The 22813-nt window shown below is 40.8% G+C and overlaps 1 protein-coding gene across 1 annotated transcript in view; it reads right to left on the minus strand.

Annotated features, from left to right (window-relative positions):
- Window positions 1-980: 980 nt before the first annotated feature.
- The window catches only part of DPYD (dihydropyrimidine dehydrogenase), a 1077189-nt gene continuing 1055356 nt past the window's right edge, over window positions 981-22813 (minus strand). The window contains exons 21-23 of the mRNA XM_083157059.1: window positions 15868-16011; window positions 3950-4090; window positions 981-1458 (exon numbers count right to left, since the gene is read on the minus strand). Coding sequence (XP_083013185.1) covers window positions 1288-1458; window positions 3950-4090; window positions 15868-16011 — 456 coding nt within the window. The 3' untranslated portion in view covers window positions 981-1287. The remainder of the gene's footprint in view (window positions 1459-3949; window positions 4091-15867; window positions 16012-22813) is intronic.

The following is a 22813-nucleotide window of genomic DNA, read 5'->3' on the forward strand; positions in this document are numbered from 1 at the left end:
GGCCATTGAACACATTTGATACTAATTTCAATGGATTTGGATGCATTTCTGTTAAAAATCGCATGTGATCACATGCGATGCGATCGCATTTGATTTTTAAAAAAAAATTGCTTAAAAACTGCAAAAATCGCATCCCATCGCATGCCACTACATTTGGCATGCAATGGCATGCGATGGGAGCCGTGAAAGTACACAAGTACCAAAGTAAAATTTACCAAATTTTTCCCCAGCCATAAGACACCATCCAAATTATGATATGCCACGCTTCGGGTTTGCGTTGATAGTGGGGGTGGTACAGCCTCAAAAATGACATTTGGGGGCCATTGAACATGTTTGATACTTATTTCAATGCATTTGGATGCATTTCTGTTAAAAATCACATGCGATTGCATGCGATTTTTTACTATACGATGGACATCGTGGGAGCCGTGATTGTACACAAGTACCTTTACTTTTAATTGAAGAAATGGGAGATCATTCCATAGAACACATTTGAGAAATTCAATCATTTTGTATTTTATAACCATTGAGCCAATTTCTTTATAGTATTAGTAAGTAGATGTAGCAAATTAAAGGACATGTTCATGTTATCAGAAAAAGGCTCTAAGACTGTCCAATGGTATCTGTGGAAAATGCTCAAGTGCCTTTCATATGCAATTGAAACATAATAGACAGGAGCTAGCACTGACATATTGGAAATAAATTAGTAAACAGAGCAGGTTCTTTTAAAATGGTTAATAATGCTGTGTTACACATTGCCCATTATAAACCCTAATGTACTAGGGATTAAGAAATACATTATGTTTTATCAGTGGACGCACTGCACAAAGTACTTAATCCAGTGTTAAATCCTCATTGTAAATCTACTGTCTGTATACAAACAGTAATTCTTTTCTTAATTCTTTGTTTTTTCCAAATAACTAATTATGTCTGACAAGTTTAAGCTACAAAGAAAATATGAAAAAAAGGAAAGGCACTCAGACTGCTTACATTATTTATTTATCATCATGCTTAAAATTAACCATTTTTTCCTCTCTCTCTATATATATATATATGTGGAAATTATGAAACCTAATACCCATACACATGATATAATGTAGTTGATAGATGAAATTCTATTAAGAAAATTGAATGTGATACTGCTACAACAGTATGTGTACAGCTATAATTAAAAGCCACTATCTCTCTTTTCAGAATTTCCATATGACTGGATTTCAAATAACGTATGATAATGAGACACCAGCCATGGTATGCATTAAGTTTGGATCATTTGTTGAACTAATCATTTTAACACACTGGATTCACAGTCAAGGGAAGGCCTCTCTTTGGTTCATAAGGTGTCGTCCTGGCAACCATTTTGATGCAATCAATAATAGGGCAAACACTCAGGCATAGAGTGCAACCGGTACAGCTGTCAGTGACATTGGGCAGGTGGGTCTCGGGATCAAACTTGATAGCCTGCAAGTAGAAATAAATGGTTTCAATGTCACTTTAACGAAGGTCACCAATGTCCCAATTTAAGTATCCACATTTTCATTATGAAACCTGTTTGATACTTATGTAGAAGCCTACACTGCAACCATGGAAACAACATAGCTGCAGGAAAAAATAAATCTGACTATACATTTTCTTTTATAAAATATTACTTTTGTATTTTATATGTAAAAAATATATATATATATATATATCTTACATCTTTTAGACAGTTTTGTGCTTACTGTTATTGCAATGTGAATTAGTAAAATAAACTTGCCTTTTATAAAAATAGAACTATAATAAGCTTTACATTGTTGTCTTATATTCAGTACATTATCATATAATAATCCGATGCTGCAGCACTTGTGTCTCAGTATTTTGCACCTACAACTTTCTGCATATACCAGTAATAGCACTTTCCTGGTCTTCAGTTGGTGTACAGCTTGTGTACAGCCTGGCCCTTGAATGAGCAGGAACCATTGGTTGCACCATCTAAACTTGCACAAGCCCCATGCTAGATATAGATTCTCTGTCAGAGTACAGCCTCCAATGTGAGCATTTATGCATCTGAGTTTGCACTCACTTCAGAGACATGATCGCAACACACTAATAATAAGCACGTGAGTTGCACCATATTTATGAAACTCAATAACCAACTTCCAGTCCCAGCACATTTCCAATACCATGCATCTTAATCACTACTGCGCCTCTCTAAATACACATAAGCAGTGTCTGAGTTTTCACGGATTTATATGCAACTGCAATTGCAAAAATAAATCTCTTACTCCATGAACATCATCTTTGTTCACCAAATATCTATTGTTAAACTGTATATCTATTCTTATTTAACAAGTTCTATATAATGTTCTATGGGGGTTATTCTGATTGACTCGCTAAGCAGCGAAAATTCAATGCTTAGCGAGCCATCTACCGCTGCCCACACAAATCCCTCCCCACACCACAGTCTGCACATCCCACCGCTTTGCGAATGATGTTTACATATACATCCGTTTGTAGGGTAGCATACGGGTCCAAAATCATTCGATGGTCCCCAACCATTGAATGATTTTTCCCCTGCTTACAAATCGAAGTCAGTCCTGACTGATATATATTTGCGCCATCTGGGAACGAGAACAGGGCGGGCGGCTGACGTCTTGTTACATGGAGCCACACTCAGCTTTGCCATGATACAGCATGAATGAAAGATTGAATACCCACCTTAATGAAAAAAAATACATTGCCAAAGATCATCTTTCCCCATAAAATGATTGAGGGTGATCTGGATGTACAGGTACAGAGCATTCATCCTATACTTTCCTAATAGCTAGAAACAGGGCCACTTTAAGGCTCCATTTTAGTTCAAGGCCCAGTGAGTAGTTAAACACCCCCCCACAACACCCTGCTCAAGTAAAATCCCGCCCATGTGCACGGCTGTGTATGCATTCGCAGCCATGCACACAGGGGAATATCCATTTGGAATCATTCACCATGTAATGGTTTCCTCTCTGTTCGAAAGCACCAAATAAGTCTAGACTTATTTGGTGCTGCGAAGGCCATGGGTAGAAGGAGGCCACTGATGATGTCAGCGGCCCTCCCTCCCAATGGCTGAGGAACACCTCCAAATGGCCACAGAGTGTCAATCACCCTGCAAGCAGCCAGCGAAGGCTAACCTTCAGTGGGTGTCTTCATACCTATGGTTCACGCATGTGCAGAGGATACCATGCGCATGTGCAGTCATCCAATAATTGCTTTTGCTGCAAATTCGCAGAAGAGTGTGCAACACTGAATCAGGCCCTAAGGTGTCTCAGCACCAAAACCTTAGCCTACTGCCCATAAAAAAAAAAACATTCAAATGCATATGAAAATAACGCCTGTAAGAGAAAAAGTATTAATAGCTCCTAAGTTACGTTACCAATATAATATACATATGAGGTTAAGACAAACAGTACTTTATAAAAAAGTATATATATTTTGCCGCAGAAGCAGCGAGACTCGCGGCTAAATGCAGCAGGCTCCCTGCAATAGCCACAAGCCTCACTGTTTGGGGGAATCCTCGCTATCCCGTGACAGCGAGGATTCCCCCGAAACGTTAAATATAGAGAACGGCCGGCGTGTGGGTTAAACAGCGAGGATTGCTAGTTTTCTGTGATCCCCGCTGTTTAACCCCATCTCCGGCCGCTCGCACCCGCATTGACTACTGCCCTCAGTGTTCGTAGTAGGATTTCTAAGTTAAAAAAAAGTTAAGGCAAATGTATTTTAATTGGTTGGACCAAACACAGCACTAAGCTATGCTTACAGAATGTACTGTATCTGCAAGCCAGCAATGTGATTAATCTTGCACCAACCAAAATATACAGTATAGTGGGGCATATTCTAGTAATACACAGAAATTGGTGCTGGCCTGTTCCACAAATAGCGAAACATCATGAAAAATGTCATTATTTTTTATTAAGTATTAGAAAGGAAAATGTACCTGATAACCGGAGTCATTGCAGGTCATGTAGCACTTGCCACAGTTAATGCACATTTCCTCATCAATCAGGGCTACAACTTGTTCTTCAATGTTTAATTTTCCAAATGATCCAATATACTGCAATGCTCTGCCAATTACATCCTGGGAAGAAAAAAAAACAGAACACCTGCTTTACTTTTTCTCATCTAAGTTACTTAAATTACACACATAATTGTATGCGATGGAAAAACATGTTCATACATGTTCAATTATAAAGCAATTACTACTTCAAAGACCACCTAAATTTCACACACACACACACACTGCAGAGCCTGAGCTGATTGGTAAAAGGACCAGTAACACGTTTGCTTACCGGTAGAACAGACTGATCTGTAATTACCACTGCAGCTACGGCACATAAGGCTTTGATGCAATTAAATAAGAATCAAAATACAGATTGAGGATCTCTTGTCCAAAATGATACACAAAACATATTGTGCGCTGACTAAAATAGTGACACCTTTGCTTTGTGATGATTCAATACACAAAATTATTTTTTTTAAATATCATCAGGTTCTATGTATAAGGTGAACAGTATACAGTATGCAACATAAATTATTTGGGTTTAGAGGTCCCATCCTCAAGATATGTCATTATGCATATGTATTGTGTTCATTCTAGCACCCACCAACTTTGAAAACCCATGCAGTTCCTCTTTCCTGCCTGGGGTGATGCTGTCTGCTGTGGTGTTTCTAGCACAGGTCTGGTTTGCATATCAGTGCTGATATACAGACCACACTGTGCTAGACGCCCTACAGCAGACAGCGACACCCCAGGCAGGGAAGAGGAACTGCATGGGTTTTCAATGATGGCGAGTGCTAGAATGAACACTACATACTGTATGTAAATATTCCAATATCTGAAAAATATCCAATACTTGAGATATGGAAGATACCTGTAATGATTTATTCACAGCATGTACAGAATATCTGTTCCGCAATAGCAAAGTAAGAATGCAAGGGGATGTGTACATTAAAACATCCCCTAGCATGCAGTCGCAATGAGGAGAAATCATTCGATGGTCGATCGTCATTGAATGATTTCTCCTACCTCAACTAAGAAACGTCAGCCTAAAGTAACTTTTGTAGCACCTGCTGTCCTCCGAATTCGGGGCAGGCGCTGACGTCAGGCCACGTCAGCTGTCCTCTCCAAGCAGGCATCAACACACCTGTTTTAGAAGTGGAATGCCCAGCATTTTTATGGGGATGCCCATAAAACGCTGGGCATTCCACTGCTGCTGCCCCCCTAACCACCTCCATTGTGCCCCTCCTAGAGCAAATGGAGTGTGGAGCTCACCAAAGCCAATCACTACCGGCATGCGCATATTCGAGCATGTGCAAGAGCCAAACCCCGGGGTTGGTTCCAAATTCAGTCTGTAATAAACGGGTCTGAATTTGGCCCCACAGACCAGACAGTACTAGAATTGCCAAAGCAGACAGCAACACCTCAGGTAGGAAAGAGGAACTGCACTGGTTTTGAAAGATGCAGGGTAATAGAATGAACACTAGTTGTGGGCCAAAGAACTGCTCGATAGACGAAGCACCTGTCAGCCAGCCAGAAGAATCACCAGAGCTCCTGAGCTGGAGCAGGCCAGCAGACAGGAGCTCCATCTGACTGAGATGTGCAAGCTTCTTACACGATCATGTGTCCCATTCAGCATGGCCGCGAGAAGTGGATTCCCTGCCCATCTCCGCTTTAAGGAGACAGACAGGGCGAGTGGGGGCTGCAGGGGGCTACGGGGGAAGATGGGGGAGCATTGGGGAGCTGGCAGAGGGCTAGGTAACTCCAACAGAACAGGGCACACAGGCATCTTGTGCGCGCGCCCCCTTCTGTCAAATGACGCACAGCAGTGATTGCCAATTCTAGTGCCAGGAGCATCTCCATTGGGAGCTGCTCCATCTGTATAGATGGCAGCACCACTTGCAATCATCTGTTTACGGCCCTTCTACTGTGCTCATTCATCACTGCATTTCAAAGTTTACATAATGCTATTTGCTTTCTGGACTACCATGGCAGAAACCAGGATTTTCTCCTAGTAGCCAGCAGCGGGAAGACGTAAAGGATGTCTCTGCAGTTTCCCTTTTAGTGAATTGGAAGAAGCAATGATAACCCCCTTTCTCCAGCTAAAACCTCAGTGGAAGGGGTTATCATTGCTTCATAAATAAACCTGTTAAGTAGAGGCAGAGAGAGTTAAAAATAAGAAAGACAAAAAGAAAACAGGGTACTCTTTACCTAGAACGGCGCCCATCGCGCCCATCGTATGCACTAAAAAACGGGTGCGATGCGATGCCCGCGATTTCCCATAGGGATCAATGTTAAAAGTCAGATTGGACGCGATTTTAGTGTTCAATGCCTCAATGCCCGCGATTTTTCCACAGGAAACCATGTTAAATGGGCCACAGAGCCCAAATAGTCACCCTAAAGTCTGAAATGGCCCCCACAATTGTTAACGCCACCCCACGATCAACGTGAACCCGAAGCGTGGCGAGCGCAGCGAGCCCGCGAGGGGCGGCGGTACGCGTCCTCCGACCTTTTCATACCCCCACTATCCACGTCGGCGTGGAGTTGAGAATAGAATAGTGTAGCGAGCGCAGCGAGCCACCGAGCCCGAAGCGTGGCGAGCGCAGCGAGCCCAGCGAGGGGACGCGGATACCTTCACAGGTAAACGCGTCCCTTGGCGGGCTTCACAGGTATCCTTGTCCGCTCGCCACGCTTCGGGCTCGGTGGCTCGCTGCGCTCGCCACACTATTCTATTCTCAACTCCACGCCGACGTGGATAGTGGGGGTATGAAAAGGTTGGAGGACGCGTACCGCCGCCCCTCGCGGGCTCGCTGCGCTCACCACGCTTCGGGTTCACGTTGATCGTGGGGTGGCGTTAAAAATTGTGGGGGCCATTTAAGACTTCAGGGGGACTATTAGGGCTCTGTGGCCCATTTAACATTGTTTCCTATGTAAAAATCGCGGGCATTGAGGCATTTAACACTAAAATCACGTCCAATCTGACTTTTTACATTGATCCCTATGGGAAAATCGCGGGCATCGCGTCGCACCCGTTTTTTTATGTGCATACAATGACCGCGATGCCCGCGATTTTTTACCCCCGACGCCCGCGATGCCAATCGCGGGCACCGTTCTAGGTAAAGAGTACCGAAAACAGTTCCATCTGGAAATAAATTGTATCCCAAAAAATTGCTAGCAACGATATACTTCTAATTTGTATTTGTAAGTATAAATGATGATTCACATTCCTTGTTGATACTGTGCATTTCTGGCCATACAACTATAAATGTAAAGATCAATCTCATTGTTTTTCTGATTTCTAATCAATTAATGTTTTGCCCCATGTGAAAAAAAGGAAACCTTTAATTGCTAAAAAACCATAACACATATCAAATGAACAGTACTAGCAGAATAAATATGGTACCGCTATACACAAACCGTCATTCGAGGCACCATTACAATAAAAAATGATACAGATATATAGACATTCGAGTCTCTAAATGAAATGTGCTATTAATAATTTCCTATGCAGTGTTCATCAGCCACTGTCAGTAATAGTATAACAGTTCTGCCTCGCCTGCTTCTGTCATTTGTGTTGTGATAAAGCTTGAAGCCAGTGAATGCCGAGAACTGCTCACCCATAAAAGACTCGGCTTCTAATGCAAATAGTAACTTACCAAGTAATGATCCAATAAACATCTTACCTTAGATATATTTAATCAGTTGCACTTTGTTTACTTTACTATTTTAAGATGAAGATGAAAGGCTTAATCCTTTGAAACACATTCCTGTAGTGTATGTTTTGATAATCTCATAAAAATAGCCTGATAATGAAACATCCTTAATGAAAAAAATAATAATTGAAGAGTAAAAACATAAACTGTGTACTAAAGAGCTTGGTGTTTGTCAACTTAATCGCACCATTTAGAAGCAAAACATTTCCATCAGCAATGCAAGTGTGTTTTGTTCTGCAGCAATGTTTGCTTTATAACACCCTTGGTGGCCCAGTCAGAGCATGTACACTTTCAAATATTTACCCACTAAAGACAATGCTGCCTCTGGTAGACAAAGCTTCCACACAAGAAACCAGTTTTAAAATGTAGTAAGGTGGACTTCTGGGGCATACACACGTGGCGATTTAAGCCCAATTTCTAAGCTATCTCCCCCATAGCGATAACGATTTACGTCCCACACCCCGACACATTGCTATCTCCAAGCTAGATGTTTCAAGCATACTTGAAATATCTAGTCATTGCCCATGTCCTCTCTATTGAGTACATGGGCAGTGACGGGATGCAGTGTAAATCCCGGCTGTCAGGATCCCGGCGTTCAAAATCCCGACGCCGGAATCCCGACCGCCGAAATCCCAACACTTTCTCCCTCCATGGTTGTCCACGACACCCTCAGGAGGGAGAATAAATTAGTGTGCCGAGCGTGGCAAGGCACCGGTCCTGCTGCGTGGCGAGCGCAGCGAGCCCGCAAGGGGGGGGGGCGATCCACGTCCCCCCCCTTGTCGGAATTTCGGCGGTCGGTATTCCGGCATCGGGATTTTGAACGCCGGGATCCCGACCGCCGGAATTGAATACTGAATCCGGCAGTGACATATCACTCAGTACATAGTGCTGGTGCAGTGCTGTGTGCTGACTGCTGTGTGCTTAGAGATCTAAGTGATTCAGTTGCTCAGCACAAAGCTCCTGTTGCTCCGTGTGTATGCGGCATAAATACTTCAGTGTACAGTAGCTACAGAGATTCTTCCCATTTTACCCAAGATAACCAACAGTTAATTCTCACTGCCTCCATTGCTTTTTGCTTCTTTTTCAAATGATGACGCTTGAGGTAGCTCTGGCCACACATCAGACCAACTTTCCTCCAACCATCCAACCAGTTGCTTTGATGGAATAAAAATATGGTACTGGATGTGAGCAAGTGTAATATTTACTTTAGAATTTCTCTCCCAAAATCTGGAAAAGGACAAAAAACTGGTGCTCGGACACAGTACTGTAGTTGAACACGTTTGATTTAAACAATTTGACTGAATGTTTTGTCCATTTTCCTGGGTTTATGAGCACATTTCTGATTGTCCTTTGCTCCCATCCAGTACCAGATTTTTATTCCATCCAAGCAACTAGTTGCAACTTTTAACTTCTAGCCCAGTTACTCCTGAAACTGAGGTGTAGAGGTATGAAGTAGTAATAAGGGAGGAGAAGTGATAAAATGCCTGGTACGTTATCACCGGCTAATCAGATCCTGACTGTTAAGTTACAGGCTGGGTTTGAAAATGGACAGTTAGGAGCTTATTGGCAGGTGATAAAGTACCAGGCATTTAATCATACATCTACACCTGAGTCCCTGGAACTACAGTAGTTACTAAAACAAAACACCATGAGAATCTAATTCCTCCCATCTTGTCCATTAAATTATCATATTTTGGGAATTTCCTGGTTGGCAATTCAAATCCCAACTCAAATTCCTCAGTTGGAACATTATTGCGAAGACAAAAGGAGAAGATACATAGTTTAACCTGTGTGCTATCCATCAATCAAATAGCAGCTACAGAAGTACTGTATCTTTTGAAAAGGCAATTAAAGAACTGAAAGCCATTATGGATACATTTGCTGAATGGATACATTTACTACTAGATGCTGCACATCAAAGAATTGTGTTTAGTATTCTAAGAGATGTTCACTCCAGCATGCCAAAAAGAGATTTTTCCTGCTGTACTTGTGCTCGGTATTCCATTTGAACTTTTACTAAATTAATCTATTTCTCCTCAATCTCCAATCACCATGTATTTAATTATGAATCTTTTATTATCTAACATCATGACTATAATGTTGGTTATGGTGGATAAAACTACAATGTTGACATCATTTTTGCATTCTCATGGACTTTCTTCTTCAAAAGAACTAGTACAATTAATAAACAATGACATTTTTAATTAAACAGTATATAGTATCAGATGATACAGTGTTTTTTCAAACTTTGGAGCACATTTTAGTTCACTTTTGGAAGCAATTCGCACCACTCTTGATATTTTATGCCTTCCATCTTTATTGCAATCATCAGACACAACATGTGCTAAGCATAAACTGGAGTAACCATTTACAATAATGCAATGCAAGATTGCTGGAAACAGATTTCTACTCTCATCAACTAAAAAAAGTGTGGTCTATGTCAAACTGATGTGTCATTTAAACCGGTTTCCTAGTTTTTGATGAAATTCTCCCATTCCTGCTGTTGCTTCTTAAAAAAATAATATTGAAAAAATCATGCCTGGACCAGCTATAAGAGAATGTCTGAAAGTTCTATTAAACTGTTGCAATTTTGAGGACTGGTGACAAATCCTGACTACCAGAATTCTAAAATTGTAATCTAGACCTCAAATTCATGTACCCTTTTAAATTCTTGGCCCAAGACAGTCTAGAGGCCATTTAAATTGGACAGTCTACATGATGGTTAATCTGCCTTTGCTGAATCCAGTGATTGCAAATCCATTTTCAGGTCATATTCTGACTCCACAAGTTGAGGAATACAAAGAACTAATGGTCAAAATACAATTTGTGGGGACCAGAAAAAAACAAATTCAACAGTTTGATTGTTGCATGAATACCATCAGAAATATCCACGGAAAAAGTAGCATCTCTAGCCACCAGGTAACTGTTGTTGTAGAACGTTTCCTTCCATTTGCTCTTATTTATGATAGCCACTACTGTATATGATCAATCCATCTTAGATTCTGTTTGAGCCTAAGAAAGGGCCCTTTAGGATAGTCTGCTTGTATAGTTTTCTGCCTGTTCAACCATCGCTATACCTATGTGTTCATCTTTGTGTGTATGTACCCGGCTTAATTATAACTAGTGCACAAATCCACATACTTCACTATCCACTTGTGCTATCTACCTTCCGGTGCATTTGTATAACCACTTGTAACATTAGTATTGCCTATTGATGGTAATGGCTCTGATACCAATCCGCTCTATTCTTGTATCTTAGAATTAACTGGTATTGTCTACTAACTTAATAATATTCCTGCAAATTACCCTTAATTTTAAGCCACATATATAAAGATCCAATTGATAAAACATTTATCTCTTTTGGATCTTTATTTATCACTAATAAATAGGGGTTTTCTTGGAAATTTGAACTATGGTGCATCATTTTGTAAAAATCTAGTCTATCCATGTATCAGATCCAGTGACATATTAACAATCTGTACAACAATGGGAGTTCTTAGGCCCGTGAACAATGTGAGATCTCCACTGCACACCTATATTGTACCATGCAGTAGATCAGGCCATAAAGTGGTCATGTAGAGGTGGGGGAACTAATTTATCTATGGCACCTCATTACCCCACTCCTCTTCACCCACTGGAAGAGACAGGGCCAGTGGTCGGGTTTTTGGCATCCACCTGCAAACTAGAATGCTAGAATGCTTATCTGTGAGAATTACTGTGCAGGGTGGAGGTTAAAATGTTCCACCTCACCATTAGCAACCCCATTCCCCCTCACTTTAACCCCTGCAGTGGCTACCTCTTATGTAATTTGTCAACTACACCATTTTTCAGGTGATATCTTTGAAAAGATGATGCCTGTGCAAAGTACGTGAGCCGCATGCATCACCTTCCAAAAATGTTTACTTTAAAGACCAATCCACCCGTAGAAGGTGAGGTGCACTGTACAGAGGGAAAGCTCTCTGCACATGAGCAAGAGCCACTTCAGATATCCGAATGCCTATGATCAGAACTTTACAGAATGTACAAAATCTGACTTCAGCTTACCTTAATACATTACAGTATATACTCGTTCTTTGAGGAATCGTCGTTGTTGTTTAGTTTCCATTAAGGTGCAATCTTGTAATAGCAGTACATAGAGCTGCACTAGCAGCCACAGACCGAATATGATCAAAGCTTACCATCATCAGAATAGACACCATGATCCATGCACAAGGCACTTACAGAGTAAAATCCATTGACCCTTTCTTTCAAACATATTTATAGCCAGCTCAACACATTCCCTACCCTAGTACTGTAAATCAGGATTAGCTTTCAAGACATCATTGACATATTTGTCACCAATAAGGTGTTGATCTCCATGTCATCATCATTTAGAAGCTTGGACCTGCTACTGCCTAAAACAAATTTCCTAAATAACGCAGTCTTGTCATGACACTATAAGTAACTCCAGTAGACTGACAAATAAAAAATAGTTTACTATATTGCCAATATCCTGTGAAAAATGAACCTGATATAGAAAATTGTTTAACGAGTTCTGAAAATATTTTCAAACCTTAATTGCTTTCCACACCTTTGTTTTTTCATACATTTGTACATTCATGTTCTATCTAGTTATAATTTATGATAGCAGGTGTTAACTAGTAAAGATTAGAGATGTTCAGGTTCGGATTTACTTGGTTCTTATCTCCAAATTATCCCAAATTCATATTTTTTTGATTGACTATCGGCTATCACATCCTTTGGATAGCCAATAAGGTAGCACTGTGAGTAAATTTGGGTAAAACCGAATCGGCACATCTCTTAATAAAGATGCCCGAAACCATTATTTTAAATTTGGTACATAGAATAAGGTCTTTGAAGATAAAAATTCTCAAATTTTATTTAAAAAAAAAATACATTTTTGTTACAGTTTGAATGCATATTTTTACACTTCTTTTTGGGCAAATTTTGAACCTCATGCAACTAATGTTTACTGTTCAAATAAAATAATGTATAAAAATTCTGTAATTAGGAAGCTTTTCAACAGATATGGGTCATAAGGGTGACCTTCATTTCATGTGTTCCTGTTGACCTTTAGTGGTCAACCTAATGTATGTCGATATAGCAATTTTATCCCCTACTCAACAGTATATAAATGTACTTATTTCAAAATTTTAAAAACAAATGTGGAACAGTAATAGTGAATCACTTAAAATGTGTCCCTCAGGGTCCCCAAGCGTTTCCCCGCAGCGTCACTATCTCCTGGCCAAATAGACACTGCAGGCTAGAATATTCTTGCTAGACGCTAAAGTATTTATTCGGCTGTACACACGGGCTGCCGCTGGGGATGGCCGCTGGCTTATCTCTGGCAGTGATTTGGAAATTTTGATTGAGCAAAATTGCTTAGTGAAAATCTCTCAGCTACAGCCCGTGTGTACACCCCTAGAGGGGGTATCCAATTTCCTGACATTATTGATTGCAGGAAACATGGGCTAACCTATCTTCCCTGATAGGCAGCAGGAACCATGGCTTATCTGGGATTTTGGGGGTTATTCTGATTAATTTAGTTTTAATTTAGGCCTGATGTTTTGGGGACTGCGCATGCGCATGGTCTATTATGCACATGTGCAGAGCCCCTTTGTGAATGGCTTCGTGACTTGCATAATTGGCAAGTATTGGAGTGGGCCGGGGGTGGAATTCCCAGTGTTTTATGGGTGTTTCCTAAAAATGCTGGGCCTTTTCCCATGGGTACATGGATGGAACAATGTCTGCTGTGGCCGGGCGGCTGACGTCACAGAATGTCATCTGCCCACCCTGTCTTTATCCCAGTGCTTGCAAATAAAGGTCATGTCCCAATGACTTTTATTTACAAAGCTAGGAGGGAATCATTTGATGGTCTCCTGCAGCAGAGGCATGTGATGTGTCACACATCCCCTCACATGTTAACGAGTGGGACTGGCAGGGTGGGGGAGGCGTTCAGGTAGACAATGTCTTTGGTGCTTTGTAAATTGTTTTTTATTGTAGATACTAGTTTTAACATGTTGGAAAGTCTGGAAAAAATACATTTAGAAACAATTTGGAATTTGAACATTTTTACTGATTAGAGTTTGGAGTCTACTGACTTTTAAAAACAAGTGGTTTTATTTGCTGGCAAAGTATTTTTAATTAAAACCTACATATAATCCCATTGAACCTTTTCTTTTCTTGTAAGTTTTAATGGGCAATTATTGTGCTCATATTTTTTCTTGATAATTGAATGTCATGTCTTTTAACATGAACACCCCCCCCCCCCAAGAGTGTGATCTTTGGATAGCATATTACTCATATAATGTGATGAGAAGCATTGATTAGGATGATTATGATGATAATATTATAAATAATAATAATAATAATAATAATAATAATAATTAGATTAGATTAGATGTTACAAAATATCATTTACTTCCCTGTCATTGAATTTACAATTCCCATTGCCAAAAAGTCTAGTGCAGGGGAAAAAGGGTACTTATGTCATATCTGGGCTCCCGTTTTTCTTATGAGACCGCATCCCCTAGCGGGGCTCGCTACGCTCGCCACGCTTCGGGCACGGTGGCTCGCTGCGCTCGCCACACTATATAAAATCATCTCCATGCGTAGTTGGATAGTAGGGGTATGAAAAAATGGGGTTCATTTAACATGGGAGCCCAGATAATACATAAGTACCGGAAAAAGTTATAAAATAAAATATATTGAATGTTTTAATTACAGTTTGTTATCCTGACCTTAGCTGAAAACTGTTTCATGTTTGACATTATAAAACTAGTCTCCTTAGTTTGTGTAATTTGCACCCATATTGACAAACAAAATAATAATAATAACTAGTATATCAAACTCAGCATATGCCAGGTCTCTTGATCCATCCTTACTCCCCACTCCATTCCTCAGTTCTCTAAAACAAGGGTTCCCAACCTCTTTTCTCACTTGTACCCCTTGATTAGACTATTTATGAGTAATCCCTCCTCTCATAAATTCCCCCCAACCTATCTCTCCATGCAAAAAAAAAGTCTCCTAACAAACAAGGGACATCTTGGATTTGGATTTGAAATATATGACTGGATTATGTTATGCTGGATTATGTATGCGTCAGAAAGCCAAACCTGTTATGTTCAGCTGGTGTGTTGTGCTGAATAGCGTTGATCGCTTTTGCTTTTCGTATCTTGTCGCTTTTACCCTGCTGGCACGTACAGCTGACTGCTAATAACAGCGCTGCATGCAGAGTTTGATTGACTGGAACTGGAAGTCCACCTTTACCCCTTTTTCTTTCAAGGACCCCCAAATGGTCTGCCGTGTACTCCCAGGGGTACGCATACATCAGTTTGAGAACCTATGCTCTAAGACTAAGGTCTGTCCCGCTACTCTCTGCCATTGGATATATTGGCGATGGAACACACTGCACTGTGAGCCCACTCACCTCCCCATGTGACTGCATTTGAGTGTCTAGACAGATGTAGCAGATTATTATACAGATATCAGCATTGATCAACTTTTTAGCAGTAGTAAAAGTTCCAGAAATAAATAGACACTGTAAGGATGTTATCGCAATCTGCTGTTGCTGTTCCTTTAATATTTCTATCAGGGAAAGTAATACTTTTAGAAGTTTTCAATTCATTGCACACAAGCACTGTGTGAGAGATATAACTAACACAATGTTATTTAACAATCAAAAGGAAGGAACAAAGAGTGCAGCCATCCTTGAATATTACAAAACTAATTATACCTTAACAGAACATCTGTGATTCTTTATAAATCAGCTCCGCATTTTGACTACAGTCAGTCACTTATTTGCAATGTACATTTTAAGACAGAAAGGAATAGCGGGGGGCCCAAATAAACCATTCTAATTAAAATGTGTCAGAGCTATCTAATGATTTAGGCACTGTATATATTAAATAGAAAATGAGCATTAGCCAACCTTGCATATTACATAGAGATTTTTTTAAAACTTATTTCTCAATTCCTTAAACAAAATAGTTTACAAGGAATGCATTTTGTGTTTATATGACAGATACATATGAATTATTGTCATTTCAGGCAACAATATTTGTAATCGTACTAGAGTCATCTTTGGCAATATCCAAAACCCCAATTTATAACACCATTTTCATTGTATACTTTCTTTTATTTTACCTTGACTGTTGGAACAGGTTTCTTTGGAAGAAAATGCTTCTTCGTATCGGCAGAGGAACTTGGGTTTTCAGAAAGCAATCTGATCTTGTTCTCAGCTAAGATCATTTTTCGTTGCTCCAAAAATGGTCCAAAGCTTGGAAGCTTCTGAATAAAATGGAGAGAAAAAAGAAGACACTAAATGAGAAATCCAAATTTGTCTTACTTCTGCCACATCATAGTAAAGGATTGTGAATAGGAGACACAATAAGAGAGATGTCCAAGTGGTATAAAACATTGTGATAAAATTATGTATTGATAAAGCCGGTGGTCACCCGGGGTCCCCACCGCCTCCCCACACCCCCCCCCCCCCCTAACCCTGCGACAGGGCCCCGGCCCACGGACACTGAGACGAGCGTGCGCGTGAGACGCACGCGCCTCTCAGTCAGATGAGAGCCGGGCTGCTGGCAGATCGCCAGCGGTGATGTTCTGGCGATTCACCAGCAAGAGGGAGCCCGGCTCCATCTGTATATAGATAGATATGAGTGATAAATCAAAGGTAAGCAATAAATAGTCAGCCATTATTACCCCCCTCAAAAATAATAGAGCATTAAAATATACAATGATGTATATATATATATATATATATAACATAAAGATTGTTATATTCTGGCTTATAACTACTCTTATTTAATAAGATTCTTTGAAGAACAAACATGTCTGAACAGTACTAATAACAATAATACTGTATGTCAGAAATGATCTGGTAAAAAGAGAATCAGACTAAAATACCACAGGAAAACAGCTATATAGGGGGTATTCAATGTGGGATTCCAGCTGTCGGAACGTCCCAACAGCCAGAATCCCACTCAACAGAAACTTGACAGCGGGGGCCAAATGTAATAGGGTGAGAGTTTCAGAAAGTGAGAGATTTTGGGAAAGTTTTCCCATTTTTTTTAAAGCAGCAATCAATTACCTGGCAAAATCAACCTGGTTTTGCAGTGTAATTGATTGTTGCTTTAAAAAAATGGGAAAACTCTCCCAAAATCTCTCACTTTCTGAAACTCTCACCCTATTACATTTGGCCCCCAGTATTCAATGTTCTGGAAGTTGAGTATTGGAAAGTAGGCATGTCAGAGAAAACAGCTGCTGATTCTGACAACCCATGGCCCCAAAACGAGCTATAGATGTGTTTATATATGAATTATATTTAATACAACTGATAATTAAAATATAAATATGTGTTATAAAAATCATCTAGGTGTACAGAAAATCTGTTTAAAAAAGTCAGTTCATTAAAGGTAAAAATAAGACATTGGCCAGATGTAATGCACTGTGAGTCCAGCAGTCGTGCAGGGTGACTGTCGAACTTTGAGTTTTAAAAGGCATGGTTTTGTTATGTAAATGACTGCTACTTTTTTTTTTTTTATTATGATTTTTGGGCAGCATCACGAGTTTACATCTGGCCCAATGTCTCAATTTTCTGATAAAGTTCCTGACAACTGGTTTAACCATCCAGCTTAGATCTGGCATTTAGAGTGCTACACAGGTATGAGTGCTGAGTTGCTCTGAAATCCCCAAAAATACAAGCTATTTATTAATACATCAAAGTCTACAGTTTTAAGTCTGAATCTGAACAAAAAGCTAAGCTCTGAGACTAAATAAAAAATTGTTATTTATGCTCTATATTAGAATAATCATCAACATCATCATCAGTATGAGTTTTTACCAGCCATCAGGCTCTCTCAAGTGAGCCATCTCATTGAAGGAGCTACTATGGTGAAACTACAGTATTAGTAGTGGTAGCAGCCTTTTTAAAGGAAAGAGAGGACTCCAGAACCTCTCATTGGTGTCTTCTGAAAGTGCTTTATGACCATGTACTAAAGATAGAGTAAGTACCCCTTCTTAGAAATGGTTCACATTTATTTAAAATTTGCAGTTAGTTCTCACACCAAAAGTGGCATGGAAAACAATGTATTGCATAAAGCATATGGTAGAAGTATAGGGAAGTATTCCATGCTGCAGGCGAGCTGTGACAGCGAGCAGTGCTGCCTGCTCTCTGTCACAGCTTGCAGGGTCAGTATTCAAATGACCTCCTGCATACGCAGATTCCCCTCGCTCCATTTTTGGAACGAGGGGGAATCAGCGTATGCAGCCGCTAAAACAGCGTGACTCGTGGCTAAATGCAGCGGACTTCCTGCATTAGCCCCAAGCTTTGCTGTTCGGGGGAATCCTCATTGTCCTCTGACAGCGAGTATTTCACTGGAACGTTAAATAGGGTGAGCGGCCAGCGCGGGGGTTAAACAGCGAGGAACGCTTGTTTTCTGCAATCCCCGCCATTTAATGCCCTTGCCAGCCGCATAGAATACACCTAGTATTGTAAACTGGTTACGTGTTTCATGGGTACCGCCCACTTGTTTATGTCTATTTTTCTCATGTAATGTCCCTTATGGGGAATACAAGGAAACTGTGATATTACAGCAGTGGCATTACATTCTTTATGCTATCAATTTACTACAGGCTAATTTTACATTGCAAGAATTAAATATACAGTGCTTTGGTTTGGCTGAAAAATGGACACTACCAAATGAAAAAATTAACATACAAATGGGGCCGGGCTCTTCTTTGCTGGCGAATCACCAGAACGTCACCGCTGGCGATCCGCCAGCAGCCCGGCTCGCCATCTGACTGAGACGCGCATGCATCTCAATCTCCGTCGGCGTGGCGACGGGAATCCTGTCCGTCTCCGCTTCAGGGAGATGGACAGGGATAAGGGGGGTGTGGGCAGGCGGCGGGGACCCCGGGTGACTGCCGACAAGCCTGGCGGTGACCCGGGGGAAGCGCTGGAAGTGGGACGTGCGCGCGCGTCCCCTTCTCGCTATACAGATGGCGGCTGGCGGGGGATGGGGGCTGGCGTCATCATCGCCATCCCCTGCAAAGATGAGCCATACCACATCTGTACATTTATAAAATTAATAAGGCGGACATTTAAAACTATATATATATATATATATATATATATATATATATATATATATATATATATATATATATGAAATATAATATAGGAGAATTCCCAAAATAAAAAAAATAAAATATATATATTTTTCACATTTTAAATCGTGTTTCTTGGCCTAAATCACATTTACTAACATTTAAAAGATTATTGATCCACTGCGCATGCATTCGGATCATAGCGCGCATGTGTCAGGATATCCTGCAATAAAATCCAGCATGTGTTTTTTAATAGCAAGCGGCTCGCAAGTTGAGTGATAGGAAGCTGGGAGTGATAGTCGCTCATTTTCTGGGAGTGTCAGGAAAAAAGCAGGGCGTGCCTAAGTGTTTTCAGGGAAAGTGTTTGACGTCAGCTCTGGCCCTGATCACCCTGTTTCTATCACAATGGCTGAGTAGGTCCTGGGTTACACACAGACTATACACACTGGAAAAATTATTTGATGGGCAAGTGAGCTGTTAATGGATTTGCAGCTAAACACTGACCTGGGATATTTTCACAGGTCTTGCACATGGTGAGATTTCACTTTGAATGGGAGGCGGTTATCTGATCGCAGGGTTCTGCAAATTAGCAGAGAAGCAATCAGGTCTGAATATCCCCCCAATTTACAGCTATGCACGTTAACTCCGGTTTATTTGATGTCAGGGTTTGTAAACAGATTATAGATGTGCGCTTGAGCATAGGTGACGATTTATGTTTTTGCTGGTGGGTGCTCAAGCCAAAAATATAGAGGAGTGGCTTCATGGGAAAGGGGCGTGGCCACAAAATAATACTGATTTATATTGTCTCCAATATTCAAATTATGGCAACAGTGACAAAGACATAAATGCCCACACAGTGCAGGTACAAAAATCCCCCCCCCCCCCACAGTGCCAAATACATAAATGCCCGCACAGTGCCAAATACATAAATGCCCCCACAGTGCCAAATACATAAATGCCCACATAGTAACTGTGCCAGCGACGAGGGAGGGGGAATGCAGTGGGACACGGGTGGGTGTGCCGCTGCTGAGCGGGTGGGTGCTCATCAATTTCCATGGGTGCTCGGGCCCTTAAGCACCCACAGAATCGGCACCTAGGCGCTTGAGTCTTGTTTATTGGTTTTGGATCTAATTTCATCATATTTTGACTTTGGAAAAACACCCTTGATTTTTGGATTTCTTAAATATGGGTAAAAGAAATGCTAAAATCATTTCCTTTTTGCAATTCAAAACCTGAAAATGGGTTTGAAGCTGAATTCCAAAGTGTGGGTATACCCAAACTGAAACTTATTTTGGTTAGCAACTGCATAATTTGCGTGGGCTTGAATTTCAAAAGAACCTGAACCACACATCTCTAATACAGCAGTATAGCAATAAAATAAAGAAACTTCGGCTTTATTATGCATTTAGGATATTTGTGTATATGTTTTTCACATCCTTGACAATTTGTGCTAAGTGCCACAAGTTGAAATGTACCATTCAATGTCAAGATCTACATCTGGTGGCTAATTGAGGATAGGCACTATCTGGTTAGAGGTCATTAAAAAGCATTTAGAATGGATTTTTCTCTGAAAATAAGTTAATTGATTTCCCATTTTGTGACAAGCATTGTGATGAAGACTGTTTTATTGCATTTCACTTGAGGGGAAGATGTTTAAGTATCATATTCACTAAATATCACAAATGCACAAGCTGAATAACAGTTTCTTAGAGACCAGCAGGGGGAAAATCTTGTTAAAGATGATTAAAACATGACTGAGAACTCAGCAACCACTATTTTTTCTATTCAAACATTGCCTCTAGGGAGTTCACATCGATGACCTGCATTTATCACAGAAGCTAACTCCTTGCAAGTTCACAGGTAATCTGATCTAACACGAAATGCATAGTATACATTTCAAGCTTCTAATAATTTTTTTATCCATCTATAAATATATAACAATGCAATCCTCCTTTAAAAACAGCTGGGCTGCATGCATACATACATACATACTTTGTGTATGTAACTAGCGTACAATCAATGTCAGTACTACAGTAGATAAGAGACTAGATGCATGAAAATAAGCAGTCACCCCCAGGGGCGGATCTAGACTTTTCTTCTAGGGGAAGGCGGGGGGGGGGGGGATTTACTATTTAATCTTGACCCTCCCCCTTGTCCCAACTCCTCTTATTCTCAACTCCTCCCCTTTCTAGTCCTGACTCCTCCGTCACACAAATAAATATATTGTAAACACGGATACTAATTGATACCGTTCCTTTAGGTTACAGGGGAATTTCCCCCCCCCCCCCCCCATTTCTCAGTTTGCAGTTATTCATTTACAGAAGAAAAGCCTATTACTCAATAATCTTTCATGATATAGAACACTGTACAGCCCACTTTACACCCTTTCACATCGCACCTAATTACCGGGTTCATGTCGGTTTCTTGCCGGTTCGAACCGGTAATTGTTGCGATGTGAAAGGGGTTATCGGGTCCCGCAAACTGGTACCAACACAGCAATACGAACCAGTAAAAAATAAGGGTTATTACCGATTCATTGCCGCGTTGCTTTGCGGTGTGAATAGGTCTTTCGGGTCGAGTGACCCATTTGCCGTTCACACATAGGAGGAAGCAGTGCTCCAAGCGCTGCCTCCTCCCCCTGCTGCCAATGCCACTGTGCCCCGCCCCCCACATGATGTCAGCAAACTGGCAATATTGCCGGTTCACTGAAGCGATGTGAACAGACCAAACTGCACCGGGACAGAACCGTTTCAAAGTCCCGGTGTGACCCTGCATTTAGAGTCTGAAGGCTGTATTAGTCTCAAAACACCCCAGCCATTCTGCATACCATTTCCCTGACCACAGTAATCAGTGTAAACACTGCATTGCTGACACATTAACCCCTGCTGACCACTGCTGCTACAGCTTATCGCTGTCGCATGCACACAGTGGCCCTCATTTAGATCTGATCGCAGTACACATTTGTTCTCAAAATGGGCAAAACCACGTGCACTGTGGGTGGGGCAGATGTAACATATGCAGAGAGATAGATTTGGGAGAGGTATTTTGTTTCTGTGCAGGGAAAATCCTGGCTGCATTATTTTTACACTGCAATTTAGATTTCAGTTTCAACACACCCCAACCAAATCTAACTCTATCTGCACATATGACATCTGCCCCATCTGCAGTGCACATGGTTTTGCCCATTTTGAGAACAAATTTGGGTACTTTAGTTTAGCAGGTGATATATCGGATGTATATATAGTGTGGCGAGCCACCGAGCCCGAAGCGTGGCGAGCGTAGGAGCCCCGCCAGGGGATGCGAATTACTGCGCTCGCCACACTATATAAAATGAACTCCATGCGTAGTGGATAGTGGGGTTATGAACAGGTAAAAAGTTGCATTGGATCGGCCGATATATTGGCCAATATCCCATCCGATATATCGGCCGCCGTGAAACTAAACAAGTACCCAAATATGTACTGCGATCAGATCTGAATAAGGGCCAGTATCTATTCACAAGGGACTCCAACCCCCCCCCCCCCCCCCATCATGAGACACTGCTGGCCACAGATGTAACTGTCCCCAAAATACTGGACTGTCCCATGAAAAATTGGAACAGTTAGGAGGTATGCATCTAGTTGGGATGTTAAAAGTAATACATTTTACTTTATTCAGAACAAGACTATTCTAAAATGAAATTGAGTTACTCACAGTTACAATACAACATCTCAAAATGAATTCATTTCATGAAACCACAAATACAGTATAATACACTCCGACAAGAAATAAATCAGTTTATTGTGCTAGAACTCCAGATCTGGAACTTTTTGAAATGTTATAATTTTGCAAATGTAACAGTCAGAATAACATCCCTTTCCCTCTACTGCAATATTCTCTCTCATTACACATTCTTTAAAGACTTTAGTTTACACCTACTGTATATACATACACTAGCATATATATTCAGTACACCACACTTACAGTATGTACCTTT

The sequence above is a fragment of the Crinia signifera genome, chromosome 8 (assembly GCF_055691185.1).
Source record: "Crinia signifera chromosome 8, ASM5569118v1, whole genome shotgun sequence".
NCBI classification, from domain to species: Eukaryota; Metazoa; Chordata; class Amphibia; order Anura; family Myobatrachidae; genus Crinia; species Crinia signifera.